This window comes from Phyllobates terribilis, unplaced genomic scaffold (genome assembly GCF_046119375.1).
Source record: "Phyllobates terribilis strain yellow unplaced genomic scaffold, ASM4611937v1 Scaffold_2__4_contigs__length_985480577, whole genome shotgun sequence".
Lineage (NCBI taxonomy): Eukaryota > Metazoa > Chordata > Amphibia > Anura > Dendrobatidae > Phyllobates > Phyllobates terribilis.
In genome coordinates this window covers 796,597,662-796,619,505 of record NW_027362762.1, presented here as the reverse complement: position 1 = coordinate 796,619,505, position 21,844 = coordinate 796,597,662, and the positions used below count along the sequence as shown (strand labels likewise).

Below are 21,844 nucleotides of genomic sequence, written 5' to 3'. Positions count from 1 at the left end.
CATAATACAAATTCTAACAGTCTATTCAGTAGGTCTATCAGCTGTGTATCCACCTGACTTCTGCACAACACAACTGATGGTCTCAACCCCATTTATAAGGCAAGAAATCCCACTTATTAAACCTGACAGGGCACACCTGTGAAGTGAAAACCATTTCCGGTGACTACCTCTTGAAGCTCATCAAGAGAATGCCAAGAGTGTGCAATGCAGTCATCAAAGCAAAAGGTGGCTACTTTGAAGAACCTAGAATATAAGACATATTTTCAGTTGTTTCACACTTTTTTGTTAAGTATATAATTCCACATGTGTTAATTCATAGTTTTGATGCCTTCAGTGTGAATGTACAATTTTCAAAGTCATGAAAATACAGAAAAATCTTTAAATGAGGTGTGTCCAAACTTTTGGTCTGTACTGTATATGGGGACCTTTAAAGATATATAACAGTGTTATTGTCTTTGTCCCATTATTTTGCTTTTTTATGGACTAGTTTTCCATAGAAAATCTTTAGAAACTCTCATCATCATGCGTGTTATGATAGCGAGCTCTATTTCATGTCTAGCAGCAGTTGGTAATATGGGATTGAATATATTCATGCATACAGAGTTATTAATTATTGGCCTCTGCCAGCTTCTCTGATAGCAGCCTATCCATTTACATACTGATTACTAATGCTAAATAAATCCAATCTTGTTCCTTTTTGTTTCGTAGCTAAGGAATACTGTAAAGTCCTCTTCCCATATGAAGCGCTCAATGAAGACGAATTGACAATCAGAGAAGGTGATATTGTGCTTGTCTCAAACAAGGTAATTTCCCGACGTTAATGTTCAGATCAGATATTTATTTTGTCACTTTCAGATTGGAAATCTCAATCCCATGGTTTCCATTATAAGTATTGTGCTCATTTGATGCCCATCTGGAGCAAATTACAAATAGCTTTAGGAAGAAATTTTTTAATGTCAATGGAAAGTTCAACTGGGCTGTGACCATCAAAAATTCAGGTTAGCAGATCAATTTTAGATTCAGGATATTTCTTAGCCCTTATACCCATGGCAGAAACACATATAATCCCTGTGAGTCCCTGTAATTACACCAAATAACGCCATCATATTTTGTTGTATCAGGAAGGTATTGCTTTGCTGTAAAATCCCACAATTGTTATCAGGACGATACATGGGAACTGTAGTGACCATGAAAGTTACGAGCGTTCTGCTAGAGCTGAGCGGGAGTATGCCCTTGTTCTACATTGTGGAAAAAGTAGGGCAACTCTTGGCAAAGGCTCAGCCATACAAGGGAATTAAATTATAATATCATCAAAAATTTAGTTTATTTCAGTTCTTCAATACAAAAAGTGAAACTCCTATATTATATAGAGTCATTACAAACAGAGTGATCTATTGCAAGTGTTTATTTCTGTTAATGTTGATGATTATGGCTTACAGCCAATGAAAACACAAAAGTCATTATCTCAGTAAAGTAGAATACTTTATAACAGCTTGAAAAATGTTTTTAAAATCCGAAATGTATGTTCAGTAAATGCCCTCAATACTTGGTCGGGGCTCCTTTTGCATCAATTACTGCATCAATGCGGCGTGGCATGGAGGCGATCAGCCTGTGGCACTGCTGAAGTGTTATGGAAGCCCAGGTTGCTTTGATAGCAGCCTTCAGCTCGTCTGCATTGTTGGGTCTGATGTCTCTCATCTTCCTTTTGACAATACCCCATAGATTCTCTATGGGGGTTAAGGTCAGGCGAATCAAGCACAGTGTTACTGTTGTTTGTAAACCAGGTATTGGTACTTTTGGCAGTGTGGACAGGTGCCAAGTCCTGCTGGAGAATGAAATTTCCATGTCCAAAAAGCTTGTCATCAGAGGAAAGCATGAAGTGCTCTAAAATGTCCTGGTAGATGGCTGCACTGACTGTGGTCTTGATAAAACACAGTGGACCTACACCAGCAGATGACATGGCTTCCCAAACCATCACTGATTGTGGAAACTTCAAGCAGCTTGGATTGCGTGCCTCTCCACTCTTCCTCCAGACTCTGGACCTTGATTTCCAAATGAAAGTTGGAACTCTGGGACCTTGTGGAGTGTGTCAATGACTGCCTTCTGGACATCTGTCTAGTCAGTAGTCTTCCCCATGATTGTGGAGCCTACTGAAACAGACTAAGGGACCTTTTTAAGTGCTTAAGAAGCCTTTGCTGGTGTTTTTTGTTAATTATTTTAATTTACTGAGATAATGACTTTTGTGTTTTCATTGGCTGTCAACATTAACAGAAATAAACACTTGGAATAAATCACTCTGTTTGTAATGACTCTATATAATATTTATGAGTTTCACTTTTTGGATTGAAGAACTGAAATAAATTAACTTTTTGATGATATTCTAATTTAGTGAGATTCACCTGTATATTTGTGTCTTCTGCTAATCATCTAGTCTAGAAACATATCTCCACTGTTCAACTATTTTCCGTATCTTTTTAATAGTCTGTCATTAGAAACAGGTAACATTAGTTCCCAGAAAATAGCATGCTACATACTGGAATGGACACATCTTGTGGTTCACTTTCCCTGAAGAAGAACTGGTGGTCACTCAGCAGCACTTTCTTCCTCCAAAATGGCTATACAGACTGGAGACCAAAGTTCCTAACATTTAAGGGAAGGCTCCTCGAAGAAACCATAGAGGAGAAGAGCCAAAACTTATGACCATCGATTTATGTGGGCCCGCAACTTAATAGTTTATGGGGCAGTTTACTGTTATAGTGCAGTAATAAAGGAGAAGGAGAAGCTATATAGATTGTGTACATATGATCCCAAGAACAAGGGTTTATTTTTATAAGCAAAAGGGCCAGATGGACCCCCATGCAAAATCTGCAACTGGGCTACCACATATGAGCATTTATTATATTGGCCCTTCAGCCACCAGGATTTTACCGCAAATTTGCCCCCCCGATTGGTCGTCCACAGGAGAACAGTCAGGAATGCAACAGGCAAGAGGATAATTGTAAAGAAAAGAGCCATGGGTCTGAACCAGGAGTAGAAAAACAGGTATGTGGGAGACAAGCCATAGGACAAGGCAGGAGTGTAGTCAGGAGCAAGGCACAGGTCAGGACCAGGATCAAAACATAATAGTAGAAACCACTAGAGCCAGGACAGGATGAACCTAATCAGCAGGCAAAGCATTGCGGCTGATTGCCACTTAAATGGACTGCCATCCTTGATGTCATCAGCCAGCGCTGGTAGCATGGCATACCAAAGTTGTCAGCCGGTGAGAGAAACAAAGGTGTGGGTAATCCAGCGACACTGTGGACAAGAGTAGGGCCAGTGGAGGATGCAGTCCGGACATCCGCAGGAGCTGTGGTCATGTGCCAGACGCAGATGAGTAACAATGATCATGTGCAGGAGGCCCTACTGTCATCATTTTAGCGCACAATATATTTCCACAGTTATATTGTTAGTTGGTTGAAAAACAGATTTGCATTCATGTAGTTCAGACTTTTATATTTCCAATCACAGTTGATCCCTGGTGGCACATAAGGTTCTGTTCACACTTCCATTTGCACATTCAGTTTATCTTTTTCATTTTGAGGAACAGACTAAAGAAATGAATGTCCAAAACAGATACATTGCATCACTCATGCTAACAGAAGCAGAGAAACCATATGGATTCCCTCATATGTAAATTTTTAGAATGGATAAGTATGATGTGCGTTTTCTTCCTTTCTAAAAACAGATTCAGATCGGAACCCAGACAGACCCCATAATAGCTAATGGAGTCCCTTAGCATCAGTTATGCAATGGATCAGTCTTGGACTTTAAATCTGAATTAGGAATGTGAAAAGTGTGGACAGAGTGTTACTATTTATTATAAACTGGAGAACATTATCTCCTTAGAGCACACATGTCACACTCTGACCCAAGGGCCAAATCTGGCTCGCAGGGTGATTATATTTTGCCCGCGACGCCGGCAAAAACTCCCATTATACTGTATGGAGCACTATGTGGGGCCATTATACTTGTTGGACGATTTTGTGAGGCCCATTATTATGTATAGACAACTATGTAGGTCCCATTATACTGAATGGGGGACTATGTGGGGCCCATTATACTGTATGGAGGACTATGTGGGGCCCATTATTCTGTATGGAGGACTATGTGGGGCCCATTATTCTTTATGGAGGACTATGTGGGGCCCATTATACTGTATAGAGGACTATGTGGGGCCCATTATACTGTATGGAATACTATGTGGGGTCCATTATACTGTATGGAGGACTGTGTGGGGCCCATTATACTCGATGGAGGACTGTGTGGGGCCCATTATACTGAATGGAGGACTATGTGGGGCCCATTATACTGTATGGAGGACTATGTTGGGCCCATTATACTGTATGGAATACTATGTGGGGCCCATTATACTGTATGGAATACTATGTGGGGCCCATTATACTGTATGGAGGACTATGTGGGGCCCATTATACTGTATGGAGGACTATGTGGGGCCCATTATACTGTATGGAGGACTATGTGGGGCCATTATACTGTATGGAGCACTATGTGGGGCCATTATACTGTAAGGAGGACTATGTGGGGCCCATTATACTGTATGGAGGACTATGTGGGGCCCATTATACTGTATGGATTACTATGTGGGACCCATTATTGTGTGTGGAGAACTGTTAACAGATATCAAGGTTAGCCAATTGTTTTTACTTTGTCCCTCTCTGTATTTGAATTTGACATCCCTGCCTTACAGTGACCAAGAGAAATATCTATAACCTGGGCTATCCCGTGTTATGTCTTCTATGTTTATGTCTACTTGCTTTAGGGTATTTTTATTCTACCTGCATTGCAGCTTGGTTATCTCTTTGAGAGTTTTCTTTTTTTTTGTCTTCTTATATCCACACTTTTAAGGAATAAACTAAAGTGTTCATAGTGCATAAAAAAACAATTACTTTATACCCTGCTAAATGCTTCTGCTATTGTATGTATGCCCCAAAACTGAAAGGATCATTAAGTGTGTGTGCTGCAGCAGGCTTTTAGCTGCCTCTAATCAGGTTTTATGGCCTGCTAACTTTCACACCATTTGCAGCTTACATGTTAATGTTAATGCATTGCCAATGTCACAGTGAAAAGGCCTTGTCTGGGTTAGACATCCCCCACTAGTTTCCCAAAACATCACTGATGACAAATGGGACAGTCTCACATCAGAGCAATGCTGGAGCACAAGAGGCATTTGAGTTGACAGCAGCATTTACAGCATTTTAACCCTTCGATGTATATATGCTACTATAATAATTACAATGCATTCACTTTTCATGCATGGTGGAAATATATTGTCTATCATAATATGATGGAACTATTATACCATTGGCTGACATGCAAGTGGGGTGGAAAAGTACCCACAAACCAGAAAATAAGTATTCTAGAGTGTACCTGTGGTGACAAGGGTTATCGAGGCGCTGAAAGAGCTAAAAACATCTGCCACTTTCTGAGACGTCTTACTGCATTCCCTAGCCTTAGTCATATGAGAAAGTTCTGAGAACAATCCTTAAACCAATAGTAAAATTGTCATTGCTGTAACCATAACATGTTACAAATGATGGAAATAGTTTAACAAATGTAGCTGAAATTTGTAACTCCAATAGTATGAAAATCAAATAATTAAGCGATTAAATATTGAGTAGTTTTTTGGCTTGTCAGTGCCATATTTAAAAGGGATAGTCCAGTATTTTATACTTTACCTTAGGATAGGTCATCAATATCAGATCGGTGGAGGTGCGACATCTGTTGTCGGTGGCGGCCAGGAGGGATCAGTTTTGAGGAAAACAGCACAGCTCCACCAACTGTGGCCGTGCAGTACCCTGCTGAGGCTATTATACATACAATTGATGGAGCTGTGCTGTTCTGCTCACAACTGATCACCTGGAGCCACCGCTGGCACCCAAGACTGCTGATCGGTGAGGGTGTCAGGTGTCACCCCCCCACCGATTTGATATTGATGGCCTATCCAATGGATTTTTTGTGACTTGCTTGTCGCAGAACCCTCACAATGCTATCCCTTTCACTTGTTTTGTGCTGCGATATAGTAGCGACACTTAGCGAAGTTTGCTTGTCCCCAGCCTTAAGACTACTCTTGATAGCACAATTTACAACAGCACTATATAGTATTAGCAACCTCCACAACATAGAAAATAATTTCCAAAAAAGAATTGCAATTTTAGGACCATATTATCTCCCAATCATTGAAATTTTTTTAATTGAAATAGCGTTTTTTGAAAATTCTTAGATATACTCTTTTTGCGAGGTATACTCGTATTAAGATCAAAAAAGCTCATTGAATAGCTATAACGTGATTTTTTTTTTATTAGGACTGCGTGGACGTGGGATGGTGGGAAGGAGAGCTAAACGGCAGAAGAGGAGTGTTTCCAGATAACTTTGTCAAGCTACTTCCTCCTGATTACGAAAAGGAAATCCATGTGAGTGTCATTTAATGTTATTTTTAGCCTTCTTAAAAACCCCTAAATGTTGTCGTTCTTTCATACATTGAAACCTTTAGTGAAACATAAACGGGATTGTCCACTACAGAACGTTACTTTCTGAATCCCCCCAAGCTGTAGTATAAAATAGAAAATGGCATCCTTGTTTCAGGATTGGCTTAGTTGGCGGTGATTCTCCCAGCGGTCACTTGACATTGTTATATCACGTGACCACTGCAATTGACTCGCCCAGGGGGATATGGGGGACTCGGTACCCGGGCCTTTACCTTCTTGGGATGTCACGGCGGTCAGCTCCCGGGCCCGTACCCTGGGGTCACTCTTGAAAGGGGGTTGTTGTTTGAAAGGATGATAAACTGTTTTGTCTTGTGACACCACCTGTGGTTCCTGGTAATGGGTACCAGCGCTGCTGCAGACCTCCGGGGGGTGATGGGATGGCAGCTGAGGTGTTTCTGCTCCCCACAGGTGGAGCAGGCCCCCGGGGCAGGGTTGATGGAAGGGATGCAGGTGAGAGGTGGCCCAGCCGGGTCTGGGGGAATGACGGACACGCACACAGGGGATTCGCTTCAGTACCTTTACTGGTGTAAACAGCAGGTATGGTCCAAGGTACTTAGTAGGAAGGGTGCACTTCTGGACTCTCCCCAGTGAGTGGGTAGTAGGCCTCCTGATCCGTTTCTTCCTCTCTCTCGCTCTCTGAAGCTCCTGACCAGCCTGGAACTAGGCCTAGCTTCTGTACTGTTTCACTCTCTCACTCGTCTGCTTGGTAGTAAGAACTTTTCTCTGGCTACCACTATCCCTAGACCCTGGGGCCTTCGTGGTTCCTAGTTCTGAAGATGAATGTAGCTTCAGGTTGACCAGGGGTCTGGAATCCTCCTGGCATGCCGGTTATCCCTACTGGGTGTAGAGGACCCTGTAGGCGCGGACCCGGTGTCCGGCTTGTGTTCTGGGGTGAGCTTAAGATGCTCCTCTGCCCCCTTAACTCCTCTCTCCTCTCTTTGCCTTCGGCCACACTCGAGGCCCTCAGCACAGCAGCTCAACAGGTGCTGCCTCTTCACTGATCTCAAGTGCCAGCACACTCTCCCTACCTAACTCCACCCTCCAGTATATATATCCCTAAAAGGGCTCGCTCTGGTGGTATGAGGTGGAAGGGTGGAGGTGTCTGTGTGTAGTAAGGGCCTCTTGTGGAGAAGTCCGTCCATGCACCCTTTTGGGTCCTGTGGTACCTGTGTGTAGCAGGGTGCCACACAATCAATCAGAGGCCACTGATCGGCTGAAACCTGTGAGAGTGGATGACTTGGGCTACGGCCCCACTATCAGTATTTGGTCAGTATTCAGTCAGTATTTTTTCTCAGGAGTGGGAGACAAAACCAGATGAGGAACAATCAGAGAAAAGGTATAATAGAAACAAGTCACCTATTCTGCTTTTATCACCCACTCCTGGTTTTGGCTCCCACTCCTGAGAAAAAATACTGACCAAATACTGATAGTGGGCCTTAGCCTAAGACAGCAAATTTACTAGATTAGAATATATTATATATTTTTTCTTAATTTATCACATCCTTTGCTATCTGGACATTTTTTTTTAATCCTGGACGAACCCTTTCAGTAAAATCGCAATGAAGCGAAATTAAAAAGCTGCTAAACAGGTGCAAAAAAACTAAGGATAATGTCTTGTGCTCACGGCCATATTTAGTTTCTATTTTATACTGAGCGGTATTGACGTGCGCATAGAGGTGCTTGGATACTGAGGATTTTATTGGGAGATGTTCAGAAATTTTGTTTTACCCATCTGACAGAAAAAAACCCTCTTTATTTGCATGCTGGATATAAGTATAGGTTGTAATGCAGCTGCTTGCTGCATTGCTAGAATGTCCAGGGGGTGTGCTCTAGCTGACCATTTACCTCCCCCTCAGGTGACCGATCACGTGACTGTGACATCATCACAGGTCCTGTGTGCACAAAAGGATATATAAACCCTGGTAGTTCTGAAACAAGGAGAGAAAGAGTTGCCTGGTGAGGCCTAGAGAGAGAGGCCTGGTGAAGCCTGGAAGGCAGAGGCTGGATCCCCGGTGTTGGAGATACCAGTAGCCTTGGAGGGCGAGAGGCCTGGTCCCTGTGTGGGACTCCACTAGCCTGGAAGGCAAAGGCTGGATCCCCCTGTGTTTGAGATACTAGTAGCCTTTGAAGGTACGTGGCCCGGAGGCCCCATCTGGGAAGCCTAAAAAACAAAGCTGTGGCAGAACTGAGCTGACTGAAGCAGCTACGACCTGGCAAGGTAAAAACGCTGTTTGATGTGGACATTGATATTGCTACCTTGCTGAAGGCTGTATCTGGAGCCAAGCGGGCATGTCTGTCACTAGAAAGGCTCTGGGATATTATGTGTAACATGTCGGCGAGCCACTGAGATGGACTATGTTATGAGCGGTTTATGAGATGTAATAAATTGCTGGACTGTGAATTACCAAAAAACGTTGCAGGTGTGCTTTAATTGACCCGGTGAAGCGAGTGCTCCCAGCGTGATGAATAGCGCTACCTTACAAGGTATAATCACATTATATATATTCCAATATGTTACTATATTAAGAATATTGCTTCCAAGTTAGACTATCTCCCACACTTGGCAGCTGATGAGGTGGTTGCACGTGGAGGCCTGTGCTACACCTACATCGGGCCTTGCCCAAATGTATTGCGCACAAATTTACATCTCAGTTAAAATGAACTAACAGCGTTTTTTCAGATCTATTAAATACATTGAATTATAGTGCAGGAGATTTAGACTTATGGTGGACATAAACACAGATTAAAGGAAACTTGTTAGGATATTTTTATTACTTAACCTAGTGGCATGATTGCATAGGTCCTAGTAAAACAATAAAATTAATACCTGTTTTCTGTAATCAGATGTGCCAGCACTAATGATATCAATGATGTATGCAAATCAGTCTGGAAGTGTATTAGGGAGTTTCACTGCTCTCTGGGTGCATCAACACGCCCCCAGAGCACTTCAGGAGAAGGGAAGTGGTCCAGTTCCGGTGACTTACTCTACAAGTATATGGAGCGGTAGCCGTACCATTGCTGTCCGCTGAAGAAGAGTTTAGCCGCCAGCTATGTGAAATATACTGCCTCTTCTGGTTCTGATTTGGATATTTTTCGGATGCAGAGGTAGCGCTGCAGTTATGATATATATGAATGGATGAGTAAAATCAGACAACTACACTGATAATCTGAATGATGGAGGTAACCGGCTCAGTGATCATTATGTGCTCTTTGCAGAGTAGAGACAATATTTAGACATATTACAGAAATTACAGTGGAATTTGGTGTCGCTAGAGGAAATAATGCAATTTATGTATGAAAAATACAATGTGTGAGACCTGTAATACCTCTCGAGAAAGAACAACGCAAGGCATCCTGTGCTGACACTGTAAAATAATATTTCCCTGCAGTTTGAAATCTGTCTGTCACTTTAACAATGGAAGTACAAAAATAGTCCAGGCCAGACATCGGAAATCATGAGTTAAATTGCTGTAATTATAGAGTTCCTATTTAATTCAACAATTTATGCCCACCTCCCTAGGTCAGATAAAATCATCCATTATATTGAGAGAAAGATTTCAGGCTTAACAGCAGCATGTGCTGATTGCAAGGCTGCAGACTGGTCCCTTAAGACCTTTTTCTTCTGCAAATGTACACAACATATTTACCCCCTACGTTAAAATGATGTACCACAGCATCTGTTTTTTTTAGGGTTTGCATCAGTTCATGTAAAGAACATGCCTATAGCTGTGAATATTTGGTTTCCTCTTTATTGTGAAGCAAACAAGAAATATGCTAGAATAACTGAAAACTTCAGTGTGCATAACTCTTCGCCCCCTAAAGTCAGTACTTTGTAGAGCCTCCTTTTGTGGCAATTACAGCTGCAAGTCGCTTTGGATAAGTCACTATGAACTTTCCACATCTTGCCACTGGAATTTTTGCCCATTTCTCAAGGCAAAACTGCTCCAGCTCCTTCAAGTTAGATGGTTTTCTCTGGTGGACAGCAATCTTCAAGTCTAACCACAGACTATCAATTGGATTAAGGTCTGGGCTTTGACTAGACCACTCCAAAACATTTACACGTTTCCCCGTAAACCACTCGAGCGTTGCTTTAGCAGTATGCCTTGGGTCATTGTCTTGTTGGAAGGTGAACTTCCATCCCAGTCTCAAATCACTGACAGACTTAAACAGGTTTTGCTCAAGAATATCCCTGTATTTTGCACCATCCAGCTTCCCCTCTACTCAAACCATTTTCCCTGTCCTCAAACTCAAAACGAGCCTTACAATATTTGTGTGTAATTAAAGGCTTTTTTCTTCCACACTTCTATAAAGGCCACCTCTATGGAGTGTACGACTTATTGTGGTCGTATGGACAGATACTCCAGTCTCTGCTTGGGAACTCTGCAGCTCCTTTAGGGTGTTTACCTTTGGTCTCTGTGCTGCCTCTCTGATGAATGCCCTCCTTGCCCCGGGCTGAGAGTTTTGCCGGACGGCCCTCTCTTGGCAGGTTTGTTGTGGTACCATATTCTTTCCATTTGAAGATCTTCAGGATTCTGGATCCAATTCTTTCCCAGTTCAGTTGAAGGCTGGGCACAAAAAGATGAGAATCATTGGGTCGCATCTAAAAGAGGTCATCTTATCCTTAGCAAATGTGAATGCACACTTTGATCAAAATGTAAAATAAGAACTTCCTGTTTTTACGATTGTAATAATAGTGAAATTCGCCTCTCTTTGTGTCTAGGCTTTAAATGAGCTGAGAAAGAATAGGTTTCAGAATCCAGAAGATCCTATTTTTGCCCAGTTCATTTGAGGTCTACATACATACAGAAGTGAGTGTTTAGGGTCTCATCTGAAAGAGGTTGTGTTGTTGTTGGCAGATCAGCATATACTCTGATTAAAATGTTTACAAGGAACCTCACATTTTTACCTGTGTGCCAATAGTGGCTTTTGTGTATTCAATAATAGCAGAGTGCTGTTGCTTAGTATTCTTATATAAAGCCACAGCGTACTTGCACATGCATATTATTGAGTGTGCTAGCAAATTTGTACATTTTTGTATCATATCTTATGGTACCTTAGACTTATTTAAATATTGTAAATGGTCATTATAATAATTTTGTTTATCAGCAGACCTCACAAAGAGGTCAAGATCACTCTGAGTGCTAAAGCCCCCTATTACTGCAGGAAAATAGATATTTACCATAAATCAATCATGTAACTTGTGCTGTGGCTTTTAGCTTTATCTAATGTACCAATATTACAGAACCACAGACATGGTGTGCTGCCACACAGAGCTTTTTATACACTTTATGGTTACATAGTATTCTCCTCTAAAAGGGCAGTGCTTTAAGAGGATTTGTAACACGGCATCTGATGGAGTATATAAAGGTATATGGAGTATATACACGTTATGGTGTCATATAGCAAGAGGTCCAACAGAGAGCAGGATACTTCCCTATCTCTTCAAGGGGTTGTCCACTACTCGGACATCCACTTTTCAATCTCTGTGTTTTCCCACAGTAAAATAACAACACCTATACTCACCCACTCTGCTGGCGTTGTTTCAGTGGTGTCGGGACTCCCAGTGGCACGCAATCCTTGTGGCCAGTCAACACTGACTTCACTCTCCTTTGGATGAATCAAGACATCCAGAGGAAGTGAGAGCAGCCACAGGTCTCACTGCCTCCAGATGTCAATTATGTCCATAGGAAAGGAGAGAGAAGCCAAAGTCACGTGAGCCCTGGGAGAGACAGTGCCTACACCGCTAGAACGGCATCGGCACCAGAGGAGACTATAAGTGGTATTATTTTACTGCGGGGAACAAGGACTCAGAAGGGGTTGTCCAAGTAGTGGCCATCATATGAGTCCAAGTTTATTTAATCGACCGTCACCATTTAAACACTGTTACAATACACCGATCAAAATAAGACCTAACGATTACTACGATTGGCTATTAAAAGCAAAAAAAGCAATTTTTTTTGGTTTAACCAGATTATACCTCTTATCTGTGGTCTATGATTTTGCAGGTAGTAGGGGATTACATTTGTAGGAAAGTTCTTTTGATTGCTAATTTATGTCTGACCTAATACAGCAATGCGTATTTGAGATTCATGACTGGAATTAATGTCTGATAATATTCTTTATTTTACATAAAATCTGTTTAAATGGTGATGTTTGGGGTGTGGGGGTGTAATATTCCATTAGATTTGCAAATATAAATAAATGATTGTATATTAATAAATTCTGATCTGAATTAAACATAAATCAGGGTCACTCTGGGAAACCAGGCGATGATGAAATTGTTACTCTGAATGTGAAATGGAGCTAACTGTTCATTTTACACTTTCCATGGATCAATTTCAGATGTTAAATGATGATTCACCAGGAATTTAGCTGCACATTGAAAATTATACAAAATAAATATATTTTACGTAGAAGAAAATATACTTGCATTACCTAGCAGATTGTGCTCATGTAATCTCTAGAGAAAATGATATGCAATCTAAATAAGCACCTGCAAAGCCTGTAGGATCTTTCATCAGCAAAAGCATTAGCAAAGTTAAATAGCACATTAGACTTTTAGTGGCGTCTGAATTCATGTTTATTTAGGGATTATGGATGTTTTTATGTGAATAATGTTTCCATCTCATAACATTAGAGGGTTTGCTAGCTGTTCCTGCAAGGCTAGATTCACGGCATGTTTAGGCTTTACATTTGCTGTACCTCTAAGGCATACGTGTCAAACTCTGGCTCGTGGGCCAAATCTGGCCCGCAGGGGGTTTTTATTTGGCCCGCGACACCAGAACAACCACCCGTATGTGGGGCCATTATTCTGTATGGAGGACTATGTGGGGCCATTATTCTGTATGGAGGACTATGTGGTGCCCATAATACTGTATGGAGGACTATGTGAGGCCCATTATTCTGCATGGAGGACTATGTGATGCCCATAATACTGTATGGGAAACTATGTGAGGCCCATTATTCTGTATGGAGGACTATGTAAGGCCCATTATTCTGTATGGAAGCTATGGGAGGCCCATTATACTGTATGGAGGACTATGTGGGGCCCATTATACTGCATTGAGGACTATATGGGGTCCATTATACTGTATGGCGGACTATGTGACCCATTATTCTGTATAGAGGACTATGTGGTGCCCATAATACTGTAAGGGGGACTATGTGAGGCCCATTATTCTGTATGAAGGACTGTGAGGTCCATTATTCTGTATTGAGGACTATGTGGGGCCCATTATACTGTATGGCGGACTATGTGAGACCCATTATACTGTATGGAGGACTATGTGGGACCCCTTATACTGTATGGAGGATTGTGTGGGGTCCATTATACTGTATACTGGCTGGCCCGCAAATTCTCCAAGTTTTTCGTTTTGGTGTTTCGTTCTGTGTGTTTGAGTTTAACATCCCTGCTCTAAGGCATGCATGTTAAACGCTGGCCCGCAGGGGGTGATTATATTTAGCCTGCAACACCAGAACCACCACCCCTATGTGGGCCCATTATACTGTATGGAGCACTATATGGTGCCCATTATACTGTATGGAGGATTATGTGGGGCCCATTATACTGTATGGAAAGCTATGTGGAGCCATTATACTGTTTGGAGGACTATGTGGGGCCCATTTTACTGTATGGAGGACTATGTGGGGCCATTATACTGTATGGAAAGCTATGTGGAGCCATTATACTGTTTGGAGGACTATGTGGGGCCCATTATACTGTATGGAGGACTATGTGGGGTTCATTATACTGTATGGAGGACTATGTGGGGCCCATTATACTACATGAGGACTGTGTGGGGCCCATTATACTACATGAGGACTGTGTGGGGCCCATTATACTGTATACTGGTTGGTCTGCGACTTTGTCCAAGTTTTTAATTTTGGCCCTCTGTGTTTTTGAGTTTAATATCCCTGCTCTAAGGCTAGATTCACAGCACGTTTAGGGTTTACATTTGAAACATTATGATGAACATATGGCCCCAGACGTATGCAATTGTATGCTTGTACAGTTGCATGCAGTACTGTGCAAACGTTTTAGGCAGGTAAAATGCTGCAGAGTAAGAATGCTTTCAAAAATAGAAGTGTTAATATTTTATTTATCCGTTAACAAAATGCAAAGTGTATGAGCAAAAGACAAATCCAAACCAAATGAAATTTTGGTGAGACCACCCTTTGCCTTCAAAATAGCATCAAAGCATTAATTCTTCTAGTTACACTTGAACAACATCAGGTTTTATAGTCAGGAATAGGAGTAACTAATTCGACCAAACAGATAATAATCATTTTCATATATAGGTTGAAACATAGTAATTATCTGAAATAGAAACATCTGTGAAGCAGGCTTAATACTGGGTGAAGAATAGCCAAACTCTGCTGAAGAGGTGAGGTTGTGGAAGAGTTTCATGTCACCTTGGCAAGACTGAGACAAGCACAAGACACAAGGTAGTTATTCTGCATCAGCAAGGTCTCTTCTAGACAAAGATTTCGAAGCAGACTTTGATTTAGGAAACGCTATTCAAACTCATTTAAGAAGGCATAAAGAAATGGGACTGCAGATACAGAGGTTGGACAAGAAAATTTAGTGCAGCTGATGAAAGACACATCATGCTTACTTCTCTTTGAAATCGAAAGATGCCCAGCACTGCTATCCACTAAGATCTGGCAGAACATGTCTCTGCATGGGCCATGACCTTTGGGGCGCATGAGCAGAACTCTAGCCTATCATACCCATAAGCCCCAGCCTAGCATGAGAGGCCCGGGGATTTCAGAGCGTTCGACGGCAATCCAATCCAAAGATGCAATGAGGACCGGACAGGTGGCGATGAAGAGCTGACAGACCAGAGAGGTGAGCGGTAAAGTGAGTAAGGCTATGTGCCCACGATGCAGAAATGCTCAGGATTTTTCCTGAGCGTTTCTGCATCTCCCTGGTAGAAAAAACGCATGTGGATTGTACATGTGGATTGTACATGCGTTTTTCCTGCCAGGGACATGTGGATATGAAGCATTCTTCACATTCATTTCCGCATGCGGGTTGTCAAGCGCTTTCCAAGCGATTTTAGCATCACTTGGAAAGTGCTTGACAACTTGGTCACACTATATACCATGCAAACGGCATGGATTCATATAGTGTGACCGAAAGAATGGTAAAAAATAAATATTATACTTACCTTCTGATGGCCCCCGGTGTCCTTGTCTCGGCTTGCTGGCAGCTCGCAGTAGACTAAAGGACCTGCCGACGTCAGCGGTCGCATCACCGCAGGTCCTACCACGAGCTGCCGGCAAGCCGAGACAAGCACACCGGGGGCCATCAGAAGGTAAGTATAATATTTATTGTATTCTTTTTTTTTACAGGTACTATGGTTCCCGGGTCCGGAGGAGTGTCTCCTCCTCTCCAGACCCGGGTACCATCCGCATATTGAAACACATGGATTCTGCATGTACAGATTCAGTGATGCGGATTCCATGTGTTACAATGCAAGTCAATGGCGGCGAAAACTCAGCACTTCTGCTAAATAAGTGGTAGTGCTGCGTTTTTTCCGCAGTGATAATCCGCAGCGGAAATTTCCGCAGCATGTGCACAGCACATTCGGATTATCATTGGGGAACATTGCAGGCCTTCTACCAAGCGTTTTTAAGCGTTTCTACAGCTGAATTGCCGCTGCGGAAACGCTTAAAAAACGCATAGTGGGCACACAGCCTAAAAGGGTTTAACATTTTGATGGTCATACGGTTCACAAAAATGGCCAGCAGCCGCCATTTTGCTGAATGCACACTGAAGCGAATTGCTGAACATCCGCATTTTGACAAATGTGGATTTTTGTAAAATTCAAGAAGAATTCTGTTCCACTAAAATTTATTTGCTCATCTTTGGTGCAAACCTACATCCACTGGAGATCTGTTAGTTTTCCAAGATGTTTGCAACAACTTCTCTGTCGAGTTCCTTCAAAGACTGGGTGTGAGTGTATTTAGAAGAATTGATGCTGTTTTTAAGGTAAAGGGTGGTCACACCAAACATTGATTTTATTTAGATTTATTTTTGTCCATTCACTTTGGTATTTTGTTACTTGATTAAAATTAGCTACTATTAACACTTCTATATTTGAAAGTATTCTTAAAACGCAGCATTTTTCCCCACCTGTCTAAAACTTTAGCATGTACATATATATTTCAGCAATTGAGAAAGAAATGTATATTTCATAGTATACTTTTTTTTGCATTTTAGGTGTTTGTTCTAATATTTACCTCCTCATATTCTCATTTTATAGAGACCGAAGAAGCCACCGCCTCCATCAGCTCCAGTCACCAAACCAGGAGCAGGTAAGTGAAAAGCCTGTAAACCGAATCACTAACAATGAGCAAATCTATTCTCACCACCCGTGTCCGACATCCAGTCTTCACTTCTGCACCCTCCATAGAACATCCGGCATCTGAGACTCTTCTGGCGCTTATTAGGCTTCACAGCATCATGACAATGCGGTGCGATGCACGTAACGTGATGCTTAGAGGGAAACAAACAAGCACAGTAACTAGTATAGCAGGGCAGTGCAAGCCTCAGCGTCCCAGCCAGAATATTCCATATATAAATATCCAAAAACAACACTCCAAATGGTTAAAAGTAAAGAAAATGACTTTTCTTGGCCCATGCTTGCGATGTTTCAGCCCAGGAGTCTTGGACCTTTTTCGAGCTTGTTTTGGATATTTGGGATTTAAACCATATGTAGGTTATACTGTAAGGTTGTCAAAAAAGTAGGGACATTTGCCATCTAGTGGTCATTTTCTGCAGTAATAAACACACAGCTATTGGTAAATGCTTCTTGCTGACAACAAAAGTTAATGCACTAATGGTAACCGACCACCTCAGAAGCTTAATTTTGGGTATGAGCTTGCTATAATATATATAATATATTGAGGAGCTGGTGATATCATAGCACTTATGAAAAGAAATGTTACTGTACAGTAAAATGCTCATAATCTGCCTATTTTGGGGAAGCTTGTTGTAACTTCAGTACTCTTACTTTTAGCCTTCTCATCTTACTAACCAGATGGCAGTGAAAGAGGAGGAAAAGAGTGGAGTAATGCATCACTGCAGAATCTGACTACTTAGGGGGTTTGTTTAGTCAGTTACCATGGAGACACAAAGGATTGCATAAGAACTGTATACACTATAATCTTGGCTATAATCCTTTGGCCTTGCTTACACAGCCCTTCTACTCTTACAAGCTCATCTCATGGTATGTTGAGGGATTGAAGATTAATATTATGTAAGTGAAAAATGTTTAAAGAAGCACTTTCAACAAAAAAAGTATTCTCCAATCCCTCGGCGATAGTGTATGTCTGTAGTGTATAGTATTCGTGTTAAAATATCGATTGATCGCCGTCTTTTCCGGCTCTTAGCACCATTACAATCCTCATGTGAACATCGTGACTGCAATTCATACTAGCCAACTCACACAGCATCTTCTGCGTGGCCCGGTAGCTGCTGTCCCTATGTTAATCTCACATCAAGACTCTCAGACTTTCTGTAAGATTGCTCTGTCAATGGTGGCTAGGCAGCTTGCCAGGATTAAAATGGCTACCACGAACAAGCTACTCCATTTCCTAGAGCCCTAGGGTTGCCCTGGCCTTCACCATTTAACCAACATACATGGATCTGGACTTACTCAGGGGTCCCTGTGCAAGGGCCACAGAGTCAGATTCTGTTCTGGGGGTGCAAGTTGGCCAGAAGGACAGTCAGGTAGCTGGGTCAAAATCAAGAGGGGGCAGCAAAGGTACAAAATCGTCAGGCAGGTGAAATGTCAGTAAACAAGCCGAAGTCAAAACAGAAGACTACAAATACAACATAGGAGCAGAAACCACAGACCTAAACCAAGGAAGCACAAAGCTATATCTGGCAGCTTCCAGCAGTAAGCTGGAAGTTCAAGTAGGGTGTGGTGCTCTCCAATTGGCTGGAGCAAGGAGCTGATAATTCCAGCTATACAGCACACATACCCATACTGCTTGACTGGATGGCACTGAAGATCCCAGCCACCCAAATCTAAGTGGTTGGACAGAGCCTGCTGTCCAGAGCTTCAGGTTCCAACAACTCTTCTATCACGAGCAGAATGAATACAGCGGCGCCTGGCGATAAAAGCAGATGTTGCAGGAACAGGTCATGATGGAGATGTGACATTTACATTGAGAAAGCCACTTCTAGAACCAACAGAAGACGTTGTGTGAGCCGTTCAGTCTGAATTGCAGTCACGTTGTTCAGAAGAAGATCAGAATTTCATTGGGAACCGAAGAAGATGCCGATCTGTCAGTATTTTAACGCTTATACCTTCATATAACACAACATATTGCTAAGTGATTAGGGACTATATTTTTTTTGGGGGGGGGGAGTGCTTCTTTGAATCACTCATTTGCATTATTAAGAATCTAAGAAGAGTGGTATTTACATATTGTGGCAAGATACCATTTAGCTTCACCATTAGGCATAAAAAGCATTCACATCTGTGCTCATAAAAGGCTGAGTGCATGGAGGGCGGCTGTTTAAATAAAGGAAAAAATGACAACACTGTAGCTAATTCCGATCACAAGTGAGATAATGAGGTTCTGCGGAGCCCTTTCTATTCTTGGTTAGTGCACCTAGGGAATTGAGCTCAGGAGGCATCCACATCATTACACACGTGGGGACCAGGAATTACATTATTCAGCTTTATATCTATATGTAGACAGGGTTTTGTCAGCTGAGATTTATCTTACATGCGTTATAAATTCCCTAAAGAGGTGAGGGAGAATCTATACGTCCTGGATTTACATTCATGAATTTTAAGTAGATGGCGTATCGTGCTAGACAAGATAATCTTATTTCCACCAAGGTGTCCTGACTAAGCTTCTTGTACAGCTGGCTGCTTTCCCTGGAGTATGCTGCCGGAATCATGGCTGTAATCCCGGTGCTGTGCGCTGAATGTTGGATTTGTGCAGTTTAGCCAATATCTCCTCTTGTAGATAAGTTTACATAGTTTTTTTTTTCTTGCAGTGGGTGCCTCTGACAGAAAGCAAGACATCAGGAAGATTCCCCCAGAAAGGCCTGAAACGCTCCCACACAGACCAGACGAGAAGGGTCAGTGCCGTGCATTATTCTACAGGAAGGAAATGTATTCTCAGAAAATAACATTTATTATTTTACTTTTTTTTCTGGAATTCTATTATGTTATTAATGCTTGTTTTTTTTCTGGTTTTGTGACATTCATTTTTACTTAAGTTACTGGTAAGCAACAGGTTCATATTTTCTAGGTTTTTTCAGCTATTTTTTTTACTTTTCTGTGTAGACTAAGGAAGGTTTTTTTAGAGTCACCCCATTATTAGTAGAGGTCATGGTATGTCATTTATACATTGAAATCAGTAATAAAATCTTATGAAGCAATCTCCTAAATGTCCTCTAGTAGTGATGGCAAGTAAACAGATCTCCATCTAATTTCCATCTTATTTAGATATATGATCAAAGGGAAAAAGCTGTGTCGGAAAAATTAAAATAAGAATTTGTAGGTTTGCCATCAATGTATGAGCTTGATTAAAGGGGTTCTTTGGGAATTGTAATAAAATAAATAATAAAAAAAATACACATTTAAATATTAAACATTTTTCTAAATACCTTTACATAACAAAAAGGTACGCTTTATCTACCGCACTCTGTCAGGATTTTAAAGATAGCAGCTGTCATCACTCACAAGCCATCCTAGATTTCAGAGGGCACTTAGTAGGATGGACTGCATGAAGCACAAGCCAGAGGTCACGTCAGAGCAGCATCCGGCATCGTGAACGCAGATTCCACTGTTCAGTCAACCTGACAGGACACTGAGCGGAGCCGGACTAAAGAAGAAGATAAACATATTTCTTTAGCTGAGAATGAACATCCATTTCAATCAACCTGACAGGACACTGAGCGGAGCCGGACTAAAGAAGAAGATAAACATATTTCTTTAGCTGAGAATGAACATCCATTTCAATCAACCTGACAGGACATTGAGTGGAGCCGGACTAAAGGAGAAGATAAATGTTTCTTTAGCTGAGAATGAACATCCGTCTCAGTCAGCCTGACAGTTTTAGTGCAGTGCAGGGAGGACGTCTGCACGTCTGTCTCGTGCTTCACTCTGCCCGTCCTACTGTGTGTCCTCTGAAATTTAGAACGGGTTGTGATTGATGGCAGGTGCCATCTTTGAAATCCTGACAGAGTGCAGTAGATAAAGCATACCTTTTTGCTAAATAAAGGTATGTAGAAAAATGTTTAATATTTAAATGTGTATTATTTCTTTTATTACATTTTTTGTAGAGCCCCTTTAATATCACATAGAAAGACAAGCTCATATAGAATAACAAAATAATCCAAAACATTACAAATTACCCTATGGTAAATTACATAGACACTTGAGGCCGCAGACCATGATTAGTTGTTGGCCCTCTAAACCACCCATTTATATATAAAAAAGAAATTAAGAACATTGCTTAAGAAAATATTGATTCTCTAGCCAGACTATATAATGCAATGTAAAATATGGACATGAAATGCATTCCTATAAATTGTCAAGAAAATGCAAAGAGAAATGCCATATAAAATATCACTTGTATGGGCAGTGTGTGTGGGGCATTGCCGTGTGTCTGCCTAACCACTTATCATTAGCAGTTGTATTAATATTGTCTCTCTCTGAACTATAACATTTGATGCTAGGATACATTTTTCCATGTTATTTACATGTCTTATCTTTCATACAGCTCATGCACTTCATTGGCTGTGTAACTGTTGGGAGTATAGGACAGCTGCAGGCTATGCTATAGGGACTGTGTTCAGCAGACAGTAGATGGCGCTGTTAGTTTGTTTTGATGCATGGAGTTCCCATGGATTGTATTGTATGACCTCTCAGTTTTCTTGAGTTGGTTTTTCTTTCCTGTATCCACCATGTTGGTGATGATGATGCAAATTATGGCTTACATGTCCCATATAAAACAGTCCATTCTCCCACAGTGAGTAGCGATGGTTCTACTGAAGCGGACATCTGCAACAGTACCCAGGGACTTTGGATATCTGATTCACTGTTTGCATCTCCTTGCTAGTTTACAGGCATTATGTAATATGTTTTAGGCTATATTTCTCACTACATGATACACTTAATTCTGTTCATATATCCTTTTTTCAATTAATTTTTTTCTTTCTTACTGTGACACGTCTTTTATGATCCTCTAGTGCCTATACCATGTAGTTCTAAATGTTTTTTTAATTGCATGTCTGCTAGTCTTTCTATGTGATATTTAATTAT

The 21,844-nt window shown here is 41.4% G+C and overlaps 1 protein-coding gene across 5 annotated transcripts in view; it reads left to right on the top strand.

Annotated features, from left to right (window-relative positions):
- The window catches only part of SH3KBP1 (SH3 domain containing kinase binding protein 1), a 464,745-nt gene that overhangs the window by 385,151 nt on the left and 57,750 nt on the right, over positions 1 to 21,844 (top strand). For all 5 annotated transcript variants that reach the window (XM_073667463.1, XM_073667464.1, XM_073667465.1 and 2 more), the window contains 4 exons: positions 709 to 803; positions 6,366 to 6,473; positions 16,817 to 16,868; positions 19,570 to 19,653. In XM_073667463.1, the coding sequence (XP_073523564.1) occupies positions 709 to 803; positions 6,366 to 6,473; positions 16,817 to 16,868; positions 19,570 to 19,653 (339 nt within the window). The remainder of the gene's footprint in view (positions 1 to 708; positions 804 to 6,365; positions 6,474 to 16,816; positions 16,869 to 19,569; positions 19,654 to 21,844) is intronic.